At 41.6% G+C, this 17,874-nt stretch overlaps 1 protein-coding gene across 2 annotated transcripts in view; it reads left to right on the forward strand.

Moving 5' to 3' along the window:
• The first annotated feature begins 2,257 nt into the window (after window positions 1-2,257).
• rexo1 (REX1, RNA exonuclease 1 homolog) overlaps window positions 2,258-17,874 on the forward strand; it is a 120,621-nt gene continuing 105,004 nt past the window's right edge. The window contains exon 1 of one of the 2 annotated variants that reach the window (XM_051934975.1): window positions 2,258-2,548. In XM_051934975.1, the coding sequence (XP_051790935.1) occupies window positions 2,398-2,548 (151 nt within the window). In that variant the 5' untranslated portion in view covers window positions 2,258-2,397. The remainder of the gene's footprint in view (window positions 2,549-17,874) is intronic. The other variant, XM_028816620.2, reaches the window with a different exon arrangement.

Genomic DNA, 17,874 nt, shown 5'->3' on the forward strand with positions numbered 1-17,874 from the left:
CCGAGTGAGGCTTTTATTTATTTTAATTGCCATAACGGAGGTAGTGGGTGTGTGGAGTGTAATTAACTCCTGCCATTTACAGCAGTGACACATACCTGCTGCTAGCGCTATGTTGAGCACACTTCGTCTAAAGTGTTGTTGGCTGCGCGCTGTGGATTCCACCCTAAAGTTGGGTGTGTGAGTTAATTGTGCATAACAATACACCATCTTCGTCTGCTGAAGTAACTGGGTGTTAACAATTTAGTTTATTTTTCTGTCCAGCTCTTTCACCTAAGATGTCTGAAGGACTGTTTTCTCCATCTGCTTAGTCAATAGAGGAGGCAGTCGTAGATTGGGCCTTTTCTTGTCATTTAACCTTCTTTCTCTCATGAAGAGAAACTCCAACAGCTGTTGAGGGGAGAAATTAGCCCTATGGATTTTTTTTTTTTTTATTATTTTATTAATAAAAAGACAAGTGCAAGGAGTTATACAGAAATGTGATTCCTTGATTGAGGAATGGCATAAAGCTCAGTCAAGTCATATTTGAATTGGTGTTATGCTATTAGAGGATAGTTGGATACTTTGAAGTCTCAGAGTTAAATTGTGCAAGTGACTTAGAAGAACACAAACTTCACTACAGCGTAATCCTTGCACCATTGTTTTCCAGTGGAATGCTTCAGAAGACGCCTCGCCTCTCTGAATGAATGAGCCCATCCTCACTCGGAGCGTTTATACTGTCCATTAGTTTCTCACCTATGTCTTGTCCACCCCCATAACTCTACTGAGGCTGGGAGCGTCAAACTAACCAGTGTTGTATAAAGCAAGTTTGGGTTATCCTGGTGTGGAAGTTTTGTACTCTCTTGTTTCAATGGAGTACCTTTCTCATATAAATACAAGTCCCAGCTCTTGTTTCCTTTCGATGGCTGGGAGTTGCTTAGCACTATGTCCCTGTTCTTTGCGGCTTTGATTAGGTTATAAAACACAGTGTGGTGATCCTCGCCAAGAGGAGAAGCTGTAATCAAAGCACAATGGAGGGAGTGGCGGACAGTGTTCTTCATTAATTTCTGGAGAAAAACAAACATGAGGTTACTGCTGTTTGAATTTTATACACAAAGTATCTTCATTTGATAATGGGCATACAAGTTGAGGCCAATGCCTGATACAGGCAAAGACAACGAGAAAAACCTTTGGCCATTCATGAAACACACCAACCTCAGGTCACGTTCATTTCTCTGTCTTTTCCATTATTGTGTTCAGTATCCTCCACTTGACACTCTCCAGGTGGCATTGTTCCTTGTTGTCTTCGTGTTATGGTGTCCTTTGTCAGGTTGTTGACCGCTGCAGTTTGTTTGACGCTCAGCAGATGCAACTGGTCTTTTTTTTCTTTCCGCCATGTCACTTCATGTTTGCCGTAAGCAACCCATGTGCACAGGTCAGCTTGTCCAAGTTATTACCTCAGGTTTTTTGGATGAAAAAGACGTATTGAGTGATAAGCTGTCGATTAAGACCAAAATCATGGTTCTAATCCCAGTAGTTCCATGCTGACCTCCAGTTGTATGCATTTCTCCGTGTTTGTCTTTCTTGTATTCTTTATCCTGCATTTGACAATCATCAGCTGGCACTGCAATTCTTCTTTATGGTGATTTTTATCCCATCATTGAACTCTGCAATTTGCTTGAAGCTCAGCAGATATCACTGGTCTTTTTTTCTTTCTGCTGTGACACTTTTTTTTTGTTGATAGCATTGCAGTAAGAAACCCACGAGTGCAGGTCAGTTTGCCGAGGTTGCCACTATCTCCCATTCTTTGAATTTTTAAAATGTATCATTTAAGACCAATATCAAGGTTTTAGTCCCAGTAATTTGCAAGTAAATTGTGTGAAAGAGGGACAGACCTTAGCATTTCATATATCTGCATGTATAGATTCCATGGCCTTTAGAAGGAAGCGTTTGCATGAAAAGGTTCTATAAAAGTAGCTTTAAGCCATTTTCAAGAGAAAAAAAAAAATAAAAATACAGAACCCATGCCACTTCTAAAACTGGAGGGCAGGTGCTGAAACCATTGGCACCCTGTACAGTATACTACAAAACACTTTTTCTGTCAATGGTGCTATCCGGCTAATATTTCAAACTAAGTGACAAAGAGTTTAAACGTGGTAGTGTAATAAAATATATAATGACGCGTGACATAATAGCATCTTTTATTTTATTCCCCCGTGACAGGCACTACGATAGGCACCCCATGACGTCATAACAGCGCCGAGGGGGGACCTTCCTTTTTTAGTTGTCTTTTTTTTAAGTATTAAAAATGGCGGCGCTCGGAGGCTTGTTATTGTTGTTGTTAGCTTAAAGACAGCAGCTGAGAAAGCGGGACCGCTTCTTTTTTTATTTTTGTGGGTATGAAACGGCAGAAGATAAAATATGCTGAGATCGACAGGCTTCTTTCGAGGGATTGACTGCCCTTTCAACAGCGGCGACCCCGAGGGAAGGCGCTGCCACAGACCCTATTGTCACTTCAGGCACAGCGGGAGCAGGAGGACGTCTTGTAGCGGCCGCGAGGCCTCGCTTCAAGGTGGGTGTGACGCGTGAGCAGAAATGGCAGCGGCGTTTTATTTTATTTATTTTAATTTCGCTTGCCCGCTAAAAGAAGTATCGACGTGTTGTGTGAGTTGCGGTGTGGGGTCAGCGACGGAGCGGCCGTTATCTGACTGCTGTAAGCCACGGTAAGAGGGCGGTGGGTGGGAGTAGTAAAACGACTGTCTGCTGGGGCAGCCGCATGGGTTACACAGGTTCTCGTTTGAAACTTTTATTGCGGTTTTAATGGTGCACGGTATTCGTTTATTTAAACTGACCGCGTTTGCCGAAGGGACTTGCGTCTAACACAATGCAGGCAGTTGTTCAATCTTATTGTCCCAAGAGTGAAATGTGGTGTGTTAGTCGGTTTTACAAAGAGACGAGGTTGTGACATTAACAAGACATAACAAAGAACACAGCCGTCGAACATAAACTTAATACGAATAAATATTAACTCGAGATTTTGAATATTTGTGTAGTGCGCATGCGCAGCCTGTACTGTGCAATTACATTACAAAATGTACATTACAATATTAAAAGGTGCATATAGAGGGATACTACTTGTTGATTAGCACAAAAAATAGATGGCAGTTTTTAAAATTAGGAGGAATGCCAACCAAGATGACCAATAGTTATTTCACCAAAGAAATGAAGCTTGATACCCGCGAGTAAGCGTAACAAAAAAGAACGACAATCGTATTTTGCCTTTCTGAAGCCTTTAGGAGTCGCGTTAATTTCCTAGAGGAAGAAACTACAAATACATAGTAGAACTCTCGTTCGACCAAATGTGATGTATGGCGCTGAAAGCAGGGTCTTAACTACAGTAAATAGAAACGGCTTGAACACCTGGGAAAGAACAGATCCTGCGAGAGAGTCTTGGAGGGATACAAGACCGAGGAGAATGGCGGATAAAACCAAATCAAGAGCCGTGACGTATACCACAAGGATGGCCGGGGCCTCATTTAGAAAACCTGAATACTCCTCTTTTTGTGGCTTCAGGATTTATAAAAGAAAATTTGAAGTGGAAAGCCTGTGTGTTCAGTGGTGTACAGAAGTTGAGAATGACCCAAGTGTTGGTTTTCACAAAGTTTGCTGCTTGTGTTTTTAGATCTTTTTGTCAGATGTTTCTATGGTACATTGAAGTAGAATTACAAGCAGTTCAGACGTTTTGAAGGCTTTTATTGACAATGACATGAAGTTTATGCACAGAGTCAATATTTGCAGTGTTGGTCTTTCTTTTTCAAGACCTCTGCCAGTGGCAATCAACTTCTGGACCAAAGCCTGACTGATCAGAAGCCATTAAGAAGGCTCACAGAATGTCAGGTTATATAGCTCCTTGATGTGTGGAGGACAAGTCACAGGAGGTTCTGTTCAACCTTTATAACACACTGGTGAGGCCTCATCTTGGGTCCCGTGTGCAGTTTTGGTCTCCAGGCTACAAAAGGACATAGCAGCACTAGAGAAGGTCCAGAGAAGAGCAACTGGGCTGATTCAGGGCTACGGGGGTTGAATTATGAGGAAAGATTAAAAGAGCTGAGCCTTTACAGTTTAAACAGAAGAAGATTTAAGAGGTGACCTGGCTGAAGTGTTTAAAATTATGAAGGGAATTAGTCCATTGGATCGAGACTGTTATTTTAAAATTAGTTCGTCAAGAACACGGGGACACACAATTGGAAACTTGTGAAGGGTAAATTTCGCACAAACATTAGGAAGTTTTTCTTTACACAAAGAACAATAGACACTTGGAATAAGCGACCAAGTAGTGTGGTCGAAAGTAAGACATTGGGGACTTTCAAAACTCAATGTTTTTTTGGAAGAAACAAGTGGACAGGACTGGCGAGCTTTGTTGGGCTGAATGGCCTGAGTGTTCTAATGATGACAGCCCATTCTTGCCGAATCAGAATTGGTGGGTTTTTGTTTGTCCTCCTGCTTCTTGAGGATTGACCACAAGTTCTCAATGGCATTAAAGTCTGGGGAGTTTTGTGGCCCTGGACCCCAAATGTTGATGTTTTGTTCCCCGAGTCATTTAGTTCTCACTTTTGCCTTATGGCCCGGTGCTCCATCATGTTGGTCACCAAACTGTTCTTGGATGGTTGGGAGAAGTTGCTCTCGGTTGATGTTTTTGTTCCATTCTTTATTCATGGCTGTGTTCTTAGGCCAAATTGTGAGTGAGAAGCAACCCCACACATGAGTGGTCTCGGGATGCTTTACTGTTGGCCTGACACAGGACTGATGGTAGTGCTGCTCACCTTTTCTTTTTTTAAGGATGCACCAAACAATCGGAAAGGGGATTCATCAGAGACAATGACTTAACCCCAGCAGTCCTCCGCACTCCAGTCCCAGAATATCAGTCTGTCCCTGATGTTTTTCTTGGCTTTTCTTGATACCCACCAGGCCATCCTCCAAAAGTCTTCACCTCACTCACACCTGTCTGCTGCCATTCCTGAGCAAGCTTTGCACTGGTGGTGCCCTGATCCCGAGCCATGATTCAACTTTAGGAGATGGCCCTGACACTTGGCTGGACTTTCTTGGGGACCCTGAAGCCTCCTTCACAACAGCAGTGGAAATGTTATTTTTGGGATGAAGTTCACTTTCATGGCAGAGAGGGACATTCACCTGATCCCTCTTCAGAACATTCTGGAGTCGATGCAAATTGCCATCATAAAAACGAAGGCAGCAGACTTTGTGAAAATTAATGTGACAGTCGCAAAACCTTTGGCTTCGACTGTATTTATATGCAGCATTTTAGAGAAACTTGGAAATGATGAGCCCCTTCATCAAATGGGGAAGTGCAGTCATCCCAACTAAATGAATGCTCACATCTTCTTCTATAATACGCTACCGTGGCTGTCTGTCTGTCCAGGATTTTAAATCATTTGTAGCTCGCAAACCGTTTGACCTGAAATATGGTACACATATACTACATGACCTCTACTGTCCGCTTTCGGGCTGATTTATTTTTATTACTCTTTTTGTAATTTTTATTTTATTTTATTGTAGAAAATAACTCCGCACTGGGCAGCAGAGTGGCCGTGTGGCACATGCGTACGGGCGCCATTCTCATCCCTACCGCCGTCACTGTCGCTTCCCTACCTCTTCATATCTTAAATCATTCTCGAGGCAGATTGAAGACTTTAGTGCCAGCTTAAGTGAAAAATTAAGAAAAACGTACCAAGTAATTGCAACACATACATGGACTTAATCAGTTTTAACGTGAAAAGATGCCGACGGAAGAAGAGAAGAAGCGAGCCACTAGGGTGGAGTAAAGGAGAGCTGCTCAGGAAGCAACGAGCACATCAACCTGTGAGCTAATGAATGATAAACGTACAGCGAAAGAAAGAGGATGAAAACTATTAAGTGTCTTCCGCTATTACTGGTGTATAATAATTCATATCCTTTTATTCGGTATGTTGACATGACAAATCTTCATCAGTTTTGAAGTGTAATAGGATGTACAGATTGTATTTTAGTTCCCTTTTCAAAGGGCCAATGTTATGTATTTGCAGTGAAGAATGGTTTTAGTTTTTCGTCCGTTTTATATCAAGTACTGTTGTCACTTCTCAGGTGTCTGGCCGAGGTTGTGGCAGAAACACGCTGCTCAAAGAAGGCATTCGGAGACCTCGGGATGTGCAGGCAGAATCAAGCTTTATTGCGTGATGTACACACAGTCTTCATTCAAATGCAATGAGCAAATACAGTGATCTGCGTTTGTTACAATTCTTCTCAAAGTTTGACCTCGCTCAATACATTCAACACTTCTTTCCCGCGTCCTTGGTTCCACCACCATTTTCCAGCCTATTGAACATGGCTCTCTATCTTATCCGTCAAGGCTGCCTGGCCGACACTTCTTTCCTCCTTGGTCCCATCTGGTTCACCATTATCTCTAGTCCTCAGCCCTCGTTTGCCACCTGGAGAAGAGGGGGGTTTGGGTAGGGGGGGCCTCATTTTACACACTTGACCTTGAGTCATGAGAAGAAAAACACAAAAATATGCAGCCACAAGCATTTTTGTGACTTAATCCTAAATTGAATTAGGATATGCTGCTTATTTTCATACATGCTACTGATTCTCTTTGAACAGATAGATACTTTATTATTCTCAAGGGGAAATACACATACTCCAGCAGCAGCAGCATACTGATAAAATATATCTTAATGCATAATTCGCCAGACTCGCTCACTCACTCACTCACTCATTCATTCACTCACTCATGTCTGTCTGAAGCCGAATGCGCAGTCGCCTTCTGCGCAGCTGCCTGAAAAACCTTACGAGACCGACATTGCGGCAGGCGGCGGAATTACGGCTGCGAAAATTCAAAGAGAAAGGCGACTTCAACCGACATCCAACCCCAACATCGCGGGAGGCGGCGGATTTACGGCCGCAAAAATTCAAAGAGAAAGGCGACTTCGATTTAAGCTCTAGAGGCCTGAAAGGCGATTTCGACTACAGCTCAAGGCCTAATTACGCATTCATTCATTACACCTATACCATATGTGGTGCTTATACTTATGTATTCCAATCGTGCCCGTTTCATCTTACGTTGTTGAAACGGGCTCTTTGTCTAGTATATATATATATATATATATATTAAAGAGTGATAACAATGCAGGTATAACAGACAATAACTTTGTATAATGTTAACGTTTACCCCCCCGGGTGGCATTGAAGAGTCGCATAGTTGTGGTGGAGGAACGATCTCCTCAGTCTGTCAGTGGAGCAGGACGGTGACAGCAGTCTGTCTCTGAAGCTGCTCCTCTGTCTGGAGATGATCCTGTTCAGTGGATGCAGTGGATTCTCCATGATGGACAGGAGTCTGCTCAGCGCCCGTCGCTCTACCACGGATGTCAGACTGTCCAGCTCAGTGCCTACAATAGAGCCTGCTTTCCTCATCAGTTTGTCCAGGCGTGAGGCGTCCCTCTTCTTTATGCTGCCTCCCCAGCACATCACCAAGTAGAAGAGGGCATTTCACCAAACAACAAATCTTTTAATTCTCGTGGATACGCCTCTTCATTGTGTAGAAACACTACTTTTCCCTGATGGCAACACGAATTAGACGATCTACAAATCTCCGACATATGGATTTGTATCCATTATTGGCTGTAGAATTTCTAATACGTCTGATCGTTTTAACTTTTGATTCTATGTTGCATCGCTTCTCTGTGATCTCAAATATAAACCTGACCGAACTGTGGTTTCTTTGAAATTAAACTTGTCGTAGCTTTAATTGTTGTGGAACCACAGATTCTCGTAGCGTATGGTCCTGAATCACGAAAATGTGCATTTTTGAGCATTGAATGCTGCAAACACAAACAGATTATTGTAAATTCGGATATTTTGCCTGTAGTGTTTGTGGATTTCGCTTTCACCAAACAATAAATGTTTTATTTCTCGCAGACATGCCTCTTCATTGTGTAGAAACACAGCTTTTCCTTGATGGCAACATGAATTAGACTATCTATCTATCTATCTATCTATCTATCTACAAGTCTCCGACTTAAACTTCAAGCCAAACAATATCTACATGCTTATGTCATATCATCTACGTCCGTTTATCCAATCTCTTTTCACTTTTACCTTTTTGTCAATATCAAATTGAATTTTGATTCCGTGTTTGGAATTGCATCATGACAACGCCACATATAACAGCCCGTGAGTGAATATCATTTCTTTCTCTCTACATCAGTGTTTCTCAACCTCGATCCTGGGGACCCCCTGTGGCTGCAGGTTTTTGTTCCAACCAGATTCCTAATCAGTGACAACACCTGATAGCACTGAGCTCATTTAATTAGCTGGTATTCTTTTTTTTCTTTTATTCGACATTCAGAAAAGCATAGCAGCCTGATTTTTACATTTATAAGACATTTAGAACTATTTCTGCTTTTGCTATAGATTTAAATGCTTAATTCTCTTTTGTTGATTTCATCATATTTGCCCTTTCTCTGTGCAGTTTTTCCCCTTTGTTGTATCTTATTAACGAGAATTAAAAATGAGCAGAGCAGACATGCTAGCAAACAACACTGAATAAGCAAAGGCTGCAACTACTTTAACATCAGGGGGGTATTTTTTGTACGTGGATTAGTCGTTTAGCCGGATGTAATTGTTGACGATTTGGCCTGATCCTGGATCTGTCGGTTTTTCAAAACTCTTGCTGGAAGTGTTGTCATAGCAACACATCCTAATCCGCAAACCTGCTCGGAGCAGGTTTGTTCTATGATGTAAACAAGGATTAGTTTACACATGTGATCAGTGACGGTGCATGGAAGTCATCCAGTCATGGCTTCGCCGTTCATGAATGAGCGACCAATTGATATTGGCGCGCAAATTATACGAAGAGAATTTCATATAGAGAGGGTGTTGCGTGATCGGCAAGATCCTTTATTGCTCCCGGAGGAAATTCTGTACGAAAGATACCGCTTTAGCCGAGGGGGAATATTGTACCTCAAAGATTTTTTATCTCCGTATATTCAAAGTCGAACTCGCCGAAGTCGGGCTCTCACAACCACACAGACAGTAGGCATTGCTTTGAGGTTTCTTGCAAGCGGCACTTTTTTATATACTGTAGGCGATGCGGAACATCTATCGAAAAGTGCAGTTTGCCAGGCAATTCGTAAAGTCTGTTTGGCTCTGAAACATTTCCTTCGGGTTTTCATAGTGTTTCCTGGACACCTGCATGTGCAGACAATAAAAGAGGCGTTTCATGCCATTGCAGGTATTCCATAAAGAATCCCATAATCAGCCTAACATTCTCATTACCCAGGGTTTCCAAATGTGATTGGGGCACATGGGACTGATCAGAGTGGAGTTTGATCAAACATTATTTGGAAAATGTACCTCTCTGCCTGATGAATAATCAGACACAGTGTCTTCATCAAACATTTGACCTTCGTCAAAATCTCGTTGGTCAGACACAGGTTCAAGGCATATGACATTCCCTGCAAGTGACCTAACAAAAAAGAGGGCTATATGGAACATACCTATGGCACACATGGAGGACAAATATACGCAGTGACCATCCTTTACCTGAAATGAAGTGACCACTGCATCCTGCCACTGGTTCTGAGGAGGAGCTTCCCCCTGGAATGCCCTCAGAAACAGGGCGATGGGCATTTTGCTGGAGAGCCAACTCTTCTGCAGGGGTTAGGTCTGGACCGCGTGGACCTCCAGCTGTTTTTTGCTTGTCTGCCTTCTTATTAGCTTTAAAATGAATGTTCTTTACATTATATATGATTCTTTATGTCAACAATTCTTTAAATAGTTATATACCAATATTTACCAGTTTGAAGTATATTCTTGTACTTCACTTTAACCTGTTCCCGTGTTCTCCTTGTGCTCACGTTTATCTGACACATAGGAAATGAAACGCTGCATTCAGTAAGTACAATGTACATGCATTTCATTTGTCTGCCAGTTTTTGCCAGCTGTCTTTTCTGGTCTGGGCTGCTTTTGCAGTGTTACCCCTTGTGCATATTAAATCTTGAAATTCTTCATGTCCTTCGAATGAAAGGTCTTGCTCCGCTTGTGTGGAAAAAAAAATGCGCCCGTTCTTTCGTCATTTTGTTGCAGCCCATCAAAGACTTGCTGATCATGTTTTCTAGACTCAATATATTTGGGCTTTTCACCCTGCGCATTCATCTCGTATGATTAGATCCAGCTACACTAATCTAATACACGGCTGCGTTTGAAAAACCGACTTACCTGGATGAGTTTCACTGGCATTAACTCATCCAAGATGAGGCACCTGATCTCGGATGGTTTAAGCGACGTACGAAAAATACCCCCCAGATCCACTAATTAGTAAATAATGGATTAATTATGTAATTAGAACACCTAGAAAAGTAGAATGAAAATCAAGATGAAAATATTGTTAAAAAGAAAAAAATACATTATTCCTATACTAGACAAAGAGCCCGTTTTGACAACGTAAGATGAAACGGGCACGAGTGGAATAGTAATAAGTATAAGCACCACAAACCTGATATAGGTGTATTGAATGAATGTATGATTAGGTCTTGAGCTGTAGTCGAAATCGCTTTTCAGGCCTCTAGAGCTTTAATCGAAGTCGCCTTTCTCTTTGAATTTTCGCGGCCGTAAATCCGCCGCCTGCCACGATGTTGGTCTCGTAAGGTTTTTCGGGCAGCTGCGCAGAAGGCGACTGCGCATTCGGCTTCGGACAGGAGTGAGTGAGTGAGTGAGTGAGGAGACTGGTGAATTATGTATTAAGATAACTAACTTCTTGGTACTTTTTAATATATATATTTTTTTTCTTTTTAACCAAACTTAGTTTTCTAATTTCTATATTGTTCCCAAAACACACAACTTAGGAAATAACAGTTCACTTAATTAGCCCAGGAGTCCAATTAAAAAAGGGAGCTGGTTGCAACAAAAACCTACAGCCACAGTGGGTCCCCAGGGCCGAGGTGCAGAAACACTGCTCTACATGAACTCTGTCTGACAATCGCATTCACACAAATGAGAAATGATTGAACCGTGTGCGTGGTTGTAAATGTTTAAGGACTTTTCCAATTCTCTTTGCATAAAGTCTTGTCTTTTTCACTAGCAGGATTTCACTTTCACCAAACAACAAATCTTTTATTTCTCGCGGATACGCCTCTTCATTGTGTAGAAACACGACTTTTCCCTGATGGCAACACGAATTAGACGATCTACAAGTCTCTGACTTAAACTTTCAAGCCGAACAATATCTACATACTTCTGTCATATCACCTATGTCCATATATTCAATATCTTTTTGCTGTTCCGTTATTTCACTAAGTAATAATTTCCGTTTGTTAGTGCTAATACGATCTTTCCTATCAGTTTTTTGAGACTTTCGAATTTTAGTACTTTCATAATCTCTAATCTGCTCTGCATGTGAATCGCGTCAACATTTTTGAATTCTTTAGGACGTTCTACTTTGTCTTTTATTTCTGACCCCGACTTGGAGCTGAGAGTGCAGGAACGGTGTCTGACAGTATCATTCACAAGAATGAGAAGTGATTGGACCGTGGGCTGTGGTTGTAAATGTTTAGGAGGAGGGTGGGACTTGGCAAAAAGTCTTGTCTCGTCAGGACCTGAAATTATCTCCGAGAAAGTCTCGTCTCAGGATTTCCTTTTATAATAGAAAGATACTCCTCTGTACCAACAGGTCAGGAGCATCTCTGCCAAGCTTCACTCCATCATGCCATTAACTGACCAGCGAGGCACTGGTGTGGGTGCACAAACATAAAACATAGTGTGCTTTTGCCAACACAAAAAGGCAATTTGCAGCCGTGTCCCATTCTCCAAATGATGAAGCTGCTTTTCTTAATCGTGAACAGTGACACTCCATTAAGGCACAGGTCATCCAAGATGTGATTGGCTAACATTGTGTCTCGATGGCCTGGGTCAACCCGTGGTTCATTTATTTTGAGGGAAAGAAGTTTTTGTCTGACATGACGGTGCTGTACTTGGTGGCTGTTAGTAAGGTAACTGGCTGAGCCCTCAGTGTTTCACATGGCCTGTAGTATTCATTGTAACAGCAATCTCATCATTACGTGTGCCAGGTGATAGCGGCTACCGTCTCAGACTATGGTGCCGTACACTTTTCTTAGACTCCCAGAGTGCAGAAGAAAGACTTTATAATGGTGTGCTTGATCCTGTGCTGATTCTTCACTGGAAATTCACCTTAAAGCTTGTTTAGGTGAACATTTGTTTCCCAGCACTCCACGACACAGTGTCATGTAAATAAGAGCAAACTGAAAGTGAACCATTGTGTGAGTCAAGCAGTAGCAATGATGGCATTGTGAACAGGTAATCAGACATTGACACGGATAGTGAAACTGATCTGCTGTGATAAAGTTCTTTTCAGTTTTTACTTGTTTTTATATACAGGTGTATCTCAATAAATTAGAATATCATCAAAAAGTTAATTTATTTCAGTAATCCAATTCAAAATGTGAAACTTTTATAGATTCATTACACACAGAGTGATAAATTTCAAGCATTTATTTCTTTTCATTTTGCTGATTATGGCTTATAGGTAATGAAAACCCAAAATTCAGCATCACAGAAAATTAGAAAATTGTGAAAATGTTCAATATTGTAGACTCCTGGGGCCTCGCGTATAAAAGGTGTGTATGCACAAAAATGTTGTGTACGAACATTTCCATGCTCAAATCGCGATGTATAAAACCTAAACTTGACATAAAGCCACGCACATTTCCACGGTAGCTCATACCCTGACGTATGCAAGTTCTGTGCTCGGTTTTGCAGACTGGTGGCACGCAGCGTCAAAGCAGTGCTACTGTTCCAGTCTGGTTTCCCTTTCTTTTTTAGATCCACATCCCTGACCCGGCTTTATAAATACACTGAAATTAACTGCATATTGTTTATTAGTTTAATGCATCTGATTGTAATTAACCTGTAACAATATAATGGTCCACAGAGTGGCCAAACTATTCCAAATACCATAACTGCTTTAGCGTTGTTCCTCTCACTGCACCTTCTTCATCTTCTTCTTTTAGCTCCCATTAGGGGTTGCCACAGCGGATCATCTTTTTCCATATTAGTCTCACTGCACCACTCTGAGTATTTATATCACTGTATCTGAGTGGGGAATCACAGCAGCAGCTGATCGGAAAGAGAAATATCTCTATACAGCGTCAATTGAGTACATGCTGCCTCAGCCATGCTGTCTATTTGAACTGCACCCATACGACAAACGCTTCAGAGCCTTTCCTGTACGGACCTCGCGGTTTAGAAACAGTTTCATCCCAAGAACTCTAAACGCACTCAATCAGTCCATCAAGTGCTCTTTGTAGAACTGTTTGTACTTAAAAGTACAATTACCTCACTGTAAACTTGCACTACAGTTATAATATTGCACAACCTGCGCCACTTTATAAAGTGCGTATTTATATATGATGATGATATCATTTTTAAGATGAAATGCAGCAAAATGTTTGTTATATTATACAGATAAAACTTTAACTACACGGTGCCGCAGCGCTAGCTAGTTCACGGATTGTTCTTGCCTCGCATTGTATTCTTGGTGGTGCTGATGCGACACTGGAAGGATAGATGGATAGAATAATTAAACATGTACTACGAAGATATTTCAATGTTCCTTAAAAGTTTTGAAGAATCGGCATTCAACGCTTACAGATGGCCTAACGTCTATTACAGTGCTGATTGTGTGGCGATTGGGTATTTGGAGAAAGAAAAGTAAGGACAGGAATTGGGTGTTAGTACTTTTGAAAGAGACAGTACTGCTACAATAAAGTATTTCATCGAAGGTCGCACACGGTGCAGAAAGAACAAGAGACATGAACAATCACTGCGCCACCGTGTTCACCTGTTTAATAACATGCTTTAACTCCTATCATCATGAAAATGGTATCACGTATACATCTCAGTATATTAATTATTCAGAGCGCTGTAATATTACGAACGTAATGGATTCTGTGTCCTGTCAGAGGAAGAGAAAGCCCGGAAGCACGTAGTGATTCACACACACACAGCACATAGAAGATCAAATACAAAACAAAGCATTTAACGTGCTACTTTAGTTACGATGGGATTTGAGAAACTACTAAATTAAACTATTTTAAGATGAAGTTTATGATGTTCTACTTTAATGACAAAATAAACTACGTGATTAAAGTGGAAATTTCGAGATTAAAGTTGACATTTCCTGCTTTTAACCCACTGTGTGCCTTTTTTTTTCTCTGAACTCTAATAAGCTTTCATATGACACTCAGACGGTGGGCTATGAGTCGCCTTTTCACGCTGATTTTGATATGTGACAACTCTTATTTTTTTTTTTTTGTTTCGGGCACGGTGCGGCTTTGTGAACGTGAGCTTTCGAGTTTGTCACTAGATCAACTTCCTTTTTATTATACTGTTTAAACCAACAAATAGTACGTTCTTCTTTGCCTCCACTTGGTATTCGCTGAAATTCTTCTATTTTACCTTGTGCTTTTGCCATTGTCTTTTCACAGAAGGCTGAGCTTAAGGGCTAGTTATATTGATTTGCATATTCAAAGAGGCGTAATTTTGGGAGGAGTTGGGGCGCGACAGCAGGCGCGTGCACGAGTGTTACTTTTCACGCTGATCGGGATTTATGGAGCGGAAGTAACGTGGAAGTTGGTGTTGACACATATTTATGCATCTGGATTTTTTTGTGCGTAAGCACATTTCCGCTTTTGTACTTTTTTTCATGTTATAGTGCGAATTCTACGCATGCCGTTATGCATGAGGCCCCAGGTGTCCCACTCCACTCAGCTAATTAACCCAAAACCCCTGCAAAGGGGTCCTGAGCCTTTAAATGGTCTCTCAGTCTGCTTCAGTAGGCCACACAATCAGTCTGCTGACTTGACAGTGGTCCTGAAAACAGTCATTGAGACCCTAAGACCGTAAGGAGGAGAAGCCACAAAAGGTCATTGGCTGAAGACGCTGGCTGTTCAGAGTGCTGCTGTATCGAAGCATAATAATGGAAAGTTGAGTGGAAGGGAAAAATGTGACAGAAAAAAGGTGCACAAGCAACAGGGATAACTGCAGCCTTGAGAGGATTGGTAAGCACAGCCCATTCAAGAATTTGGGGGAGATTCCCAGGGAGTGGATTGCTGCTGGAGTCGGTGCTTCAAGAGCCGCCACACACAGACGTATTGGGGACGTGGGCTACAAATGTCACAGCATTCCTTGTGTCAAGCCACTCCTGAACAAGAGAGAATGTCGGAAGCATCTTACCTGGGCTAAGGAGAAAGTGGACTGAACTGTTAACAGCACAGTGGTCCAAAGTCTTCTCTTTTTAGATGAAAGTCAATTTTGCATTTCATTTGGAACTCAAGGTCTCGGAGTCCGGAGGAAGAGTGGAGAAGCACAGCATTGGACACTAGACATGACTTTACTATTATATTCATGTTGATGTTTTTGTATTTACATGTTTCTGTTACACATAGTAACATTTTGTACTTGTTTTTAAAAATATATAATACTAGCCATGTGCGCCCAACTACGTTGCGCGTGTTAAAGTTGTCTGTGAAGGGCACCCTATTTAAACGCGGCTGCCAGTCGTGAACTGGACCCTTCATCGCACAGCATTGTGATTTTTTATAAGGGAAACAAAATTACAAAAGAAAACCCTTGGACATTGATTCGATAGGAACGGCCCACTCGGAATCACTGTCCGAATAGTAATTATGTGGTGGTGGAGGAGCATTTCGGCTTCTCTCCGTTCACAGTCCATCTCGTTTTCACGACGCTGTCGTTTCCTCTCACAATCTCTTCTCAACCTTTCTCCAATGTGAATTTCCCATTGGGATTAATAAAGTATCTATCTCTCTCTCTCTCTCTCTCTCTCTCTCTCTCTCTCTCTCTCTCTCTCTCTCTCTCTCTCTCTCTCTCTCTCTCTCTCTCTCTCTCTCTCTCTCTCTCTCTCTCTCTCTCTCTCTCTCTCTCTCTCTCTCTCTCTCTCTCTCTCTCTCTCTCTCTCTCTCTCTCTCTCTCTCTCTCTCTCTCAGGTTGCTTTGTGGCAATCCAAAGAGTAAGGCAATACACACGGAGCAATGGTTATAAAAGGGGGACACATAGGTATCCAGGCTCTTTAAAGCATAAATAGGGATCACTTCACTGACATGTGAGCAAGCCACAGTACAACTGTGAGACGTGCAGCACTCGCCAGCTGCAACGTAACAATAATAATTTCCAGAACGTGCTGTTACGTTGTCATTCATTTTACCCACTGTCTTTCTTTCTTTCATATGTTACGTAGGCACATACCTTTTATCTTCGGCAATCTCATTCTCTAACCAGGCCTCAGGAGCTAACCAGCGTAACACTGTCCACCACCCCTTTCGTTATTCCGGCACATTGTTGACATCCGTGAGTAACAACAACGTACTAAACTGGAAGGTGGTCTAAGCATGCATGGAATTCACAGACAAACAAAGATCAAGATCCAAATGAAGATTATATATAGAGATTAGTTAATTTAAAGCACAACAATTTGTTTAGTTTGAATGTCTCTGTTTCGAGGTGTGACTGGAGTACTACAGTCTTCAGTAGTATAAGCCTGGAGGAGATTCTTAATGCAATGCCTATGTTTTAGCTGTCTCTCTACTGCCATCTAGTGCTTCTTCTTCTAATTCATTCGCGGACAAACAAAGATCAAGATCCAAATGAAGATTATATATAGAGATATCTCAGATGTTTTTGGCTAATTTATCTGGGGGTAAACCTAACTCTCAGGAGGCCACACAGTGGAGGTGCTGCTGTCCCTTTTTTTCAGATGACGTTTGTATCTTTCATTAAAGCATACCACAGAAGCTGATCACTCAAGTTAAGCATGGATGTGTTTCTGGAGACTCTTAGTTTAAAACGACTCTTTTGTGTAATGTGGAATGTTCCGTGTGCATCATTCGTGCGGCTCACTTGTTCCTCCCGTTGGAGCCCTCAATGTTTTTATTCATTTTGATGCATCCTCAGAGAGTTTATATTCAAGATTCAAGAATTTTCTTTATCTCACGCACACAGTTATACAGGTACAACATGCAGTGAAATGAAAACCAAAATATTTATATATTGTAGTGTGGGCAGCACAGTGATGCACGGTTAGTGACTTGGTTGGGAATCAAACTCGCGTACAAAATCTCACCGAGTTTAGAGATGATCTGTTTTTGTCGTCTACCCACTCCTTGGTGTATCTGACTAAAGGATTTTTATGAGAATGTGTCTGGTATTTTGCTAAGAAAGGTAATAGCAGATATTCTTTACTTATTCTGTTGCTGTCTGTGTACCTTCAGTACCTTTCCACTGTATCTGCGTGGGACTGAACCTCTCTTCACCGGCTCTGTCTCTCCCCCCAAACACGTGTTCCCATAAAGCCTGTTTCTCATATTTTGGTCATTTCGAGGCGCCTTTCTCACCTCCTGTCCGGTTTTATAACTTGCTGTCTTTGAAAGAGACTCTCTGTGTGCCTCGTATGCTTTTACTCCTTGTGAGTCTCACACTCGCACTTTCTCTTTCGTCACATCACCAAAGCCAAACTGAGGTAATGTCAAATCTATCATCTTTTGACAATACTCTTTCATGACAACACGGCCATTAGTGATATGAAACCATGTGATGCCACCTATAAGTAATGGTACAGTGCATCCGGAAAGTATTCACAGCGCATCACTTTTTCCACCTTTTGTTATGTTACAGCCTTATTCCAAAATGGATTCAATTATTTTTTCCCTCAGAATTCTACACACAACACCCCATAATAACAACGTGAAAAAAGTTTACTTGAGGTTTTTGCAAATTTATTAAAAATAAAAAAACTGAGAAATCCCATGTCCATAA

This window comes from Erpetoichthys calabaricus, chromosome 12 (assembly GCF_900747795.2).
Source record: "Erpetoichthys calabaricus chromosome 12, fErpCal1.3, whole genome shotgun sequence".
Classification (NCBI taxonomy): Eukaryota; Metazoa; Chordata; class Cladistia; order Polypteriformes; family Polypteridae; genus Erpetoichthys; species Erpetoichthys calabaricus.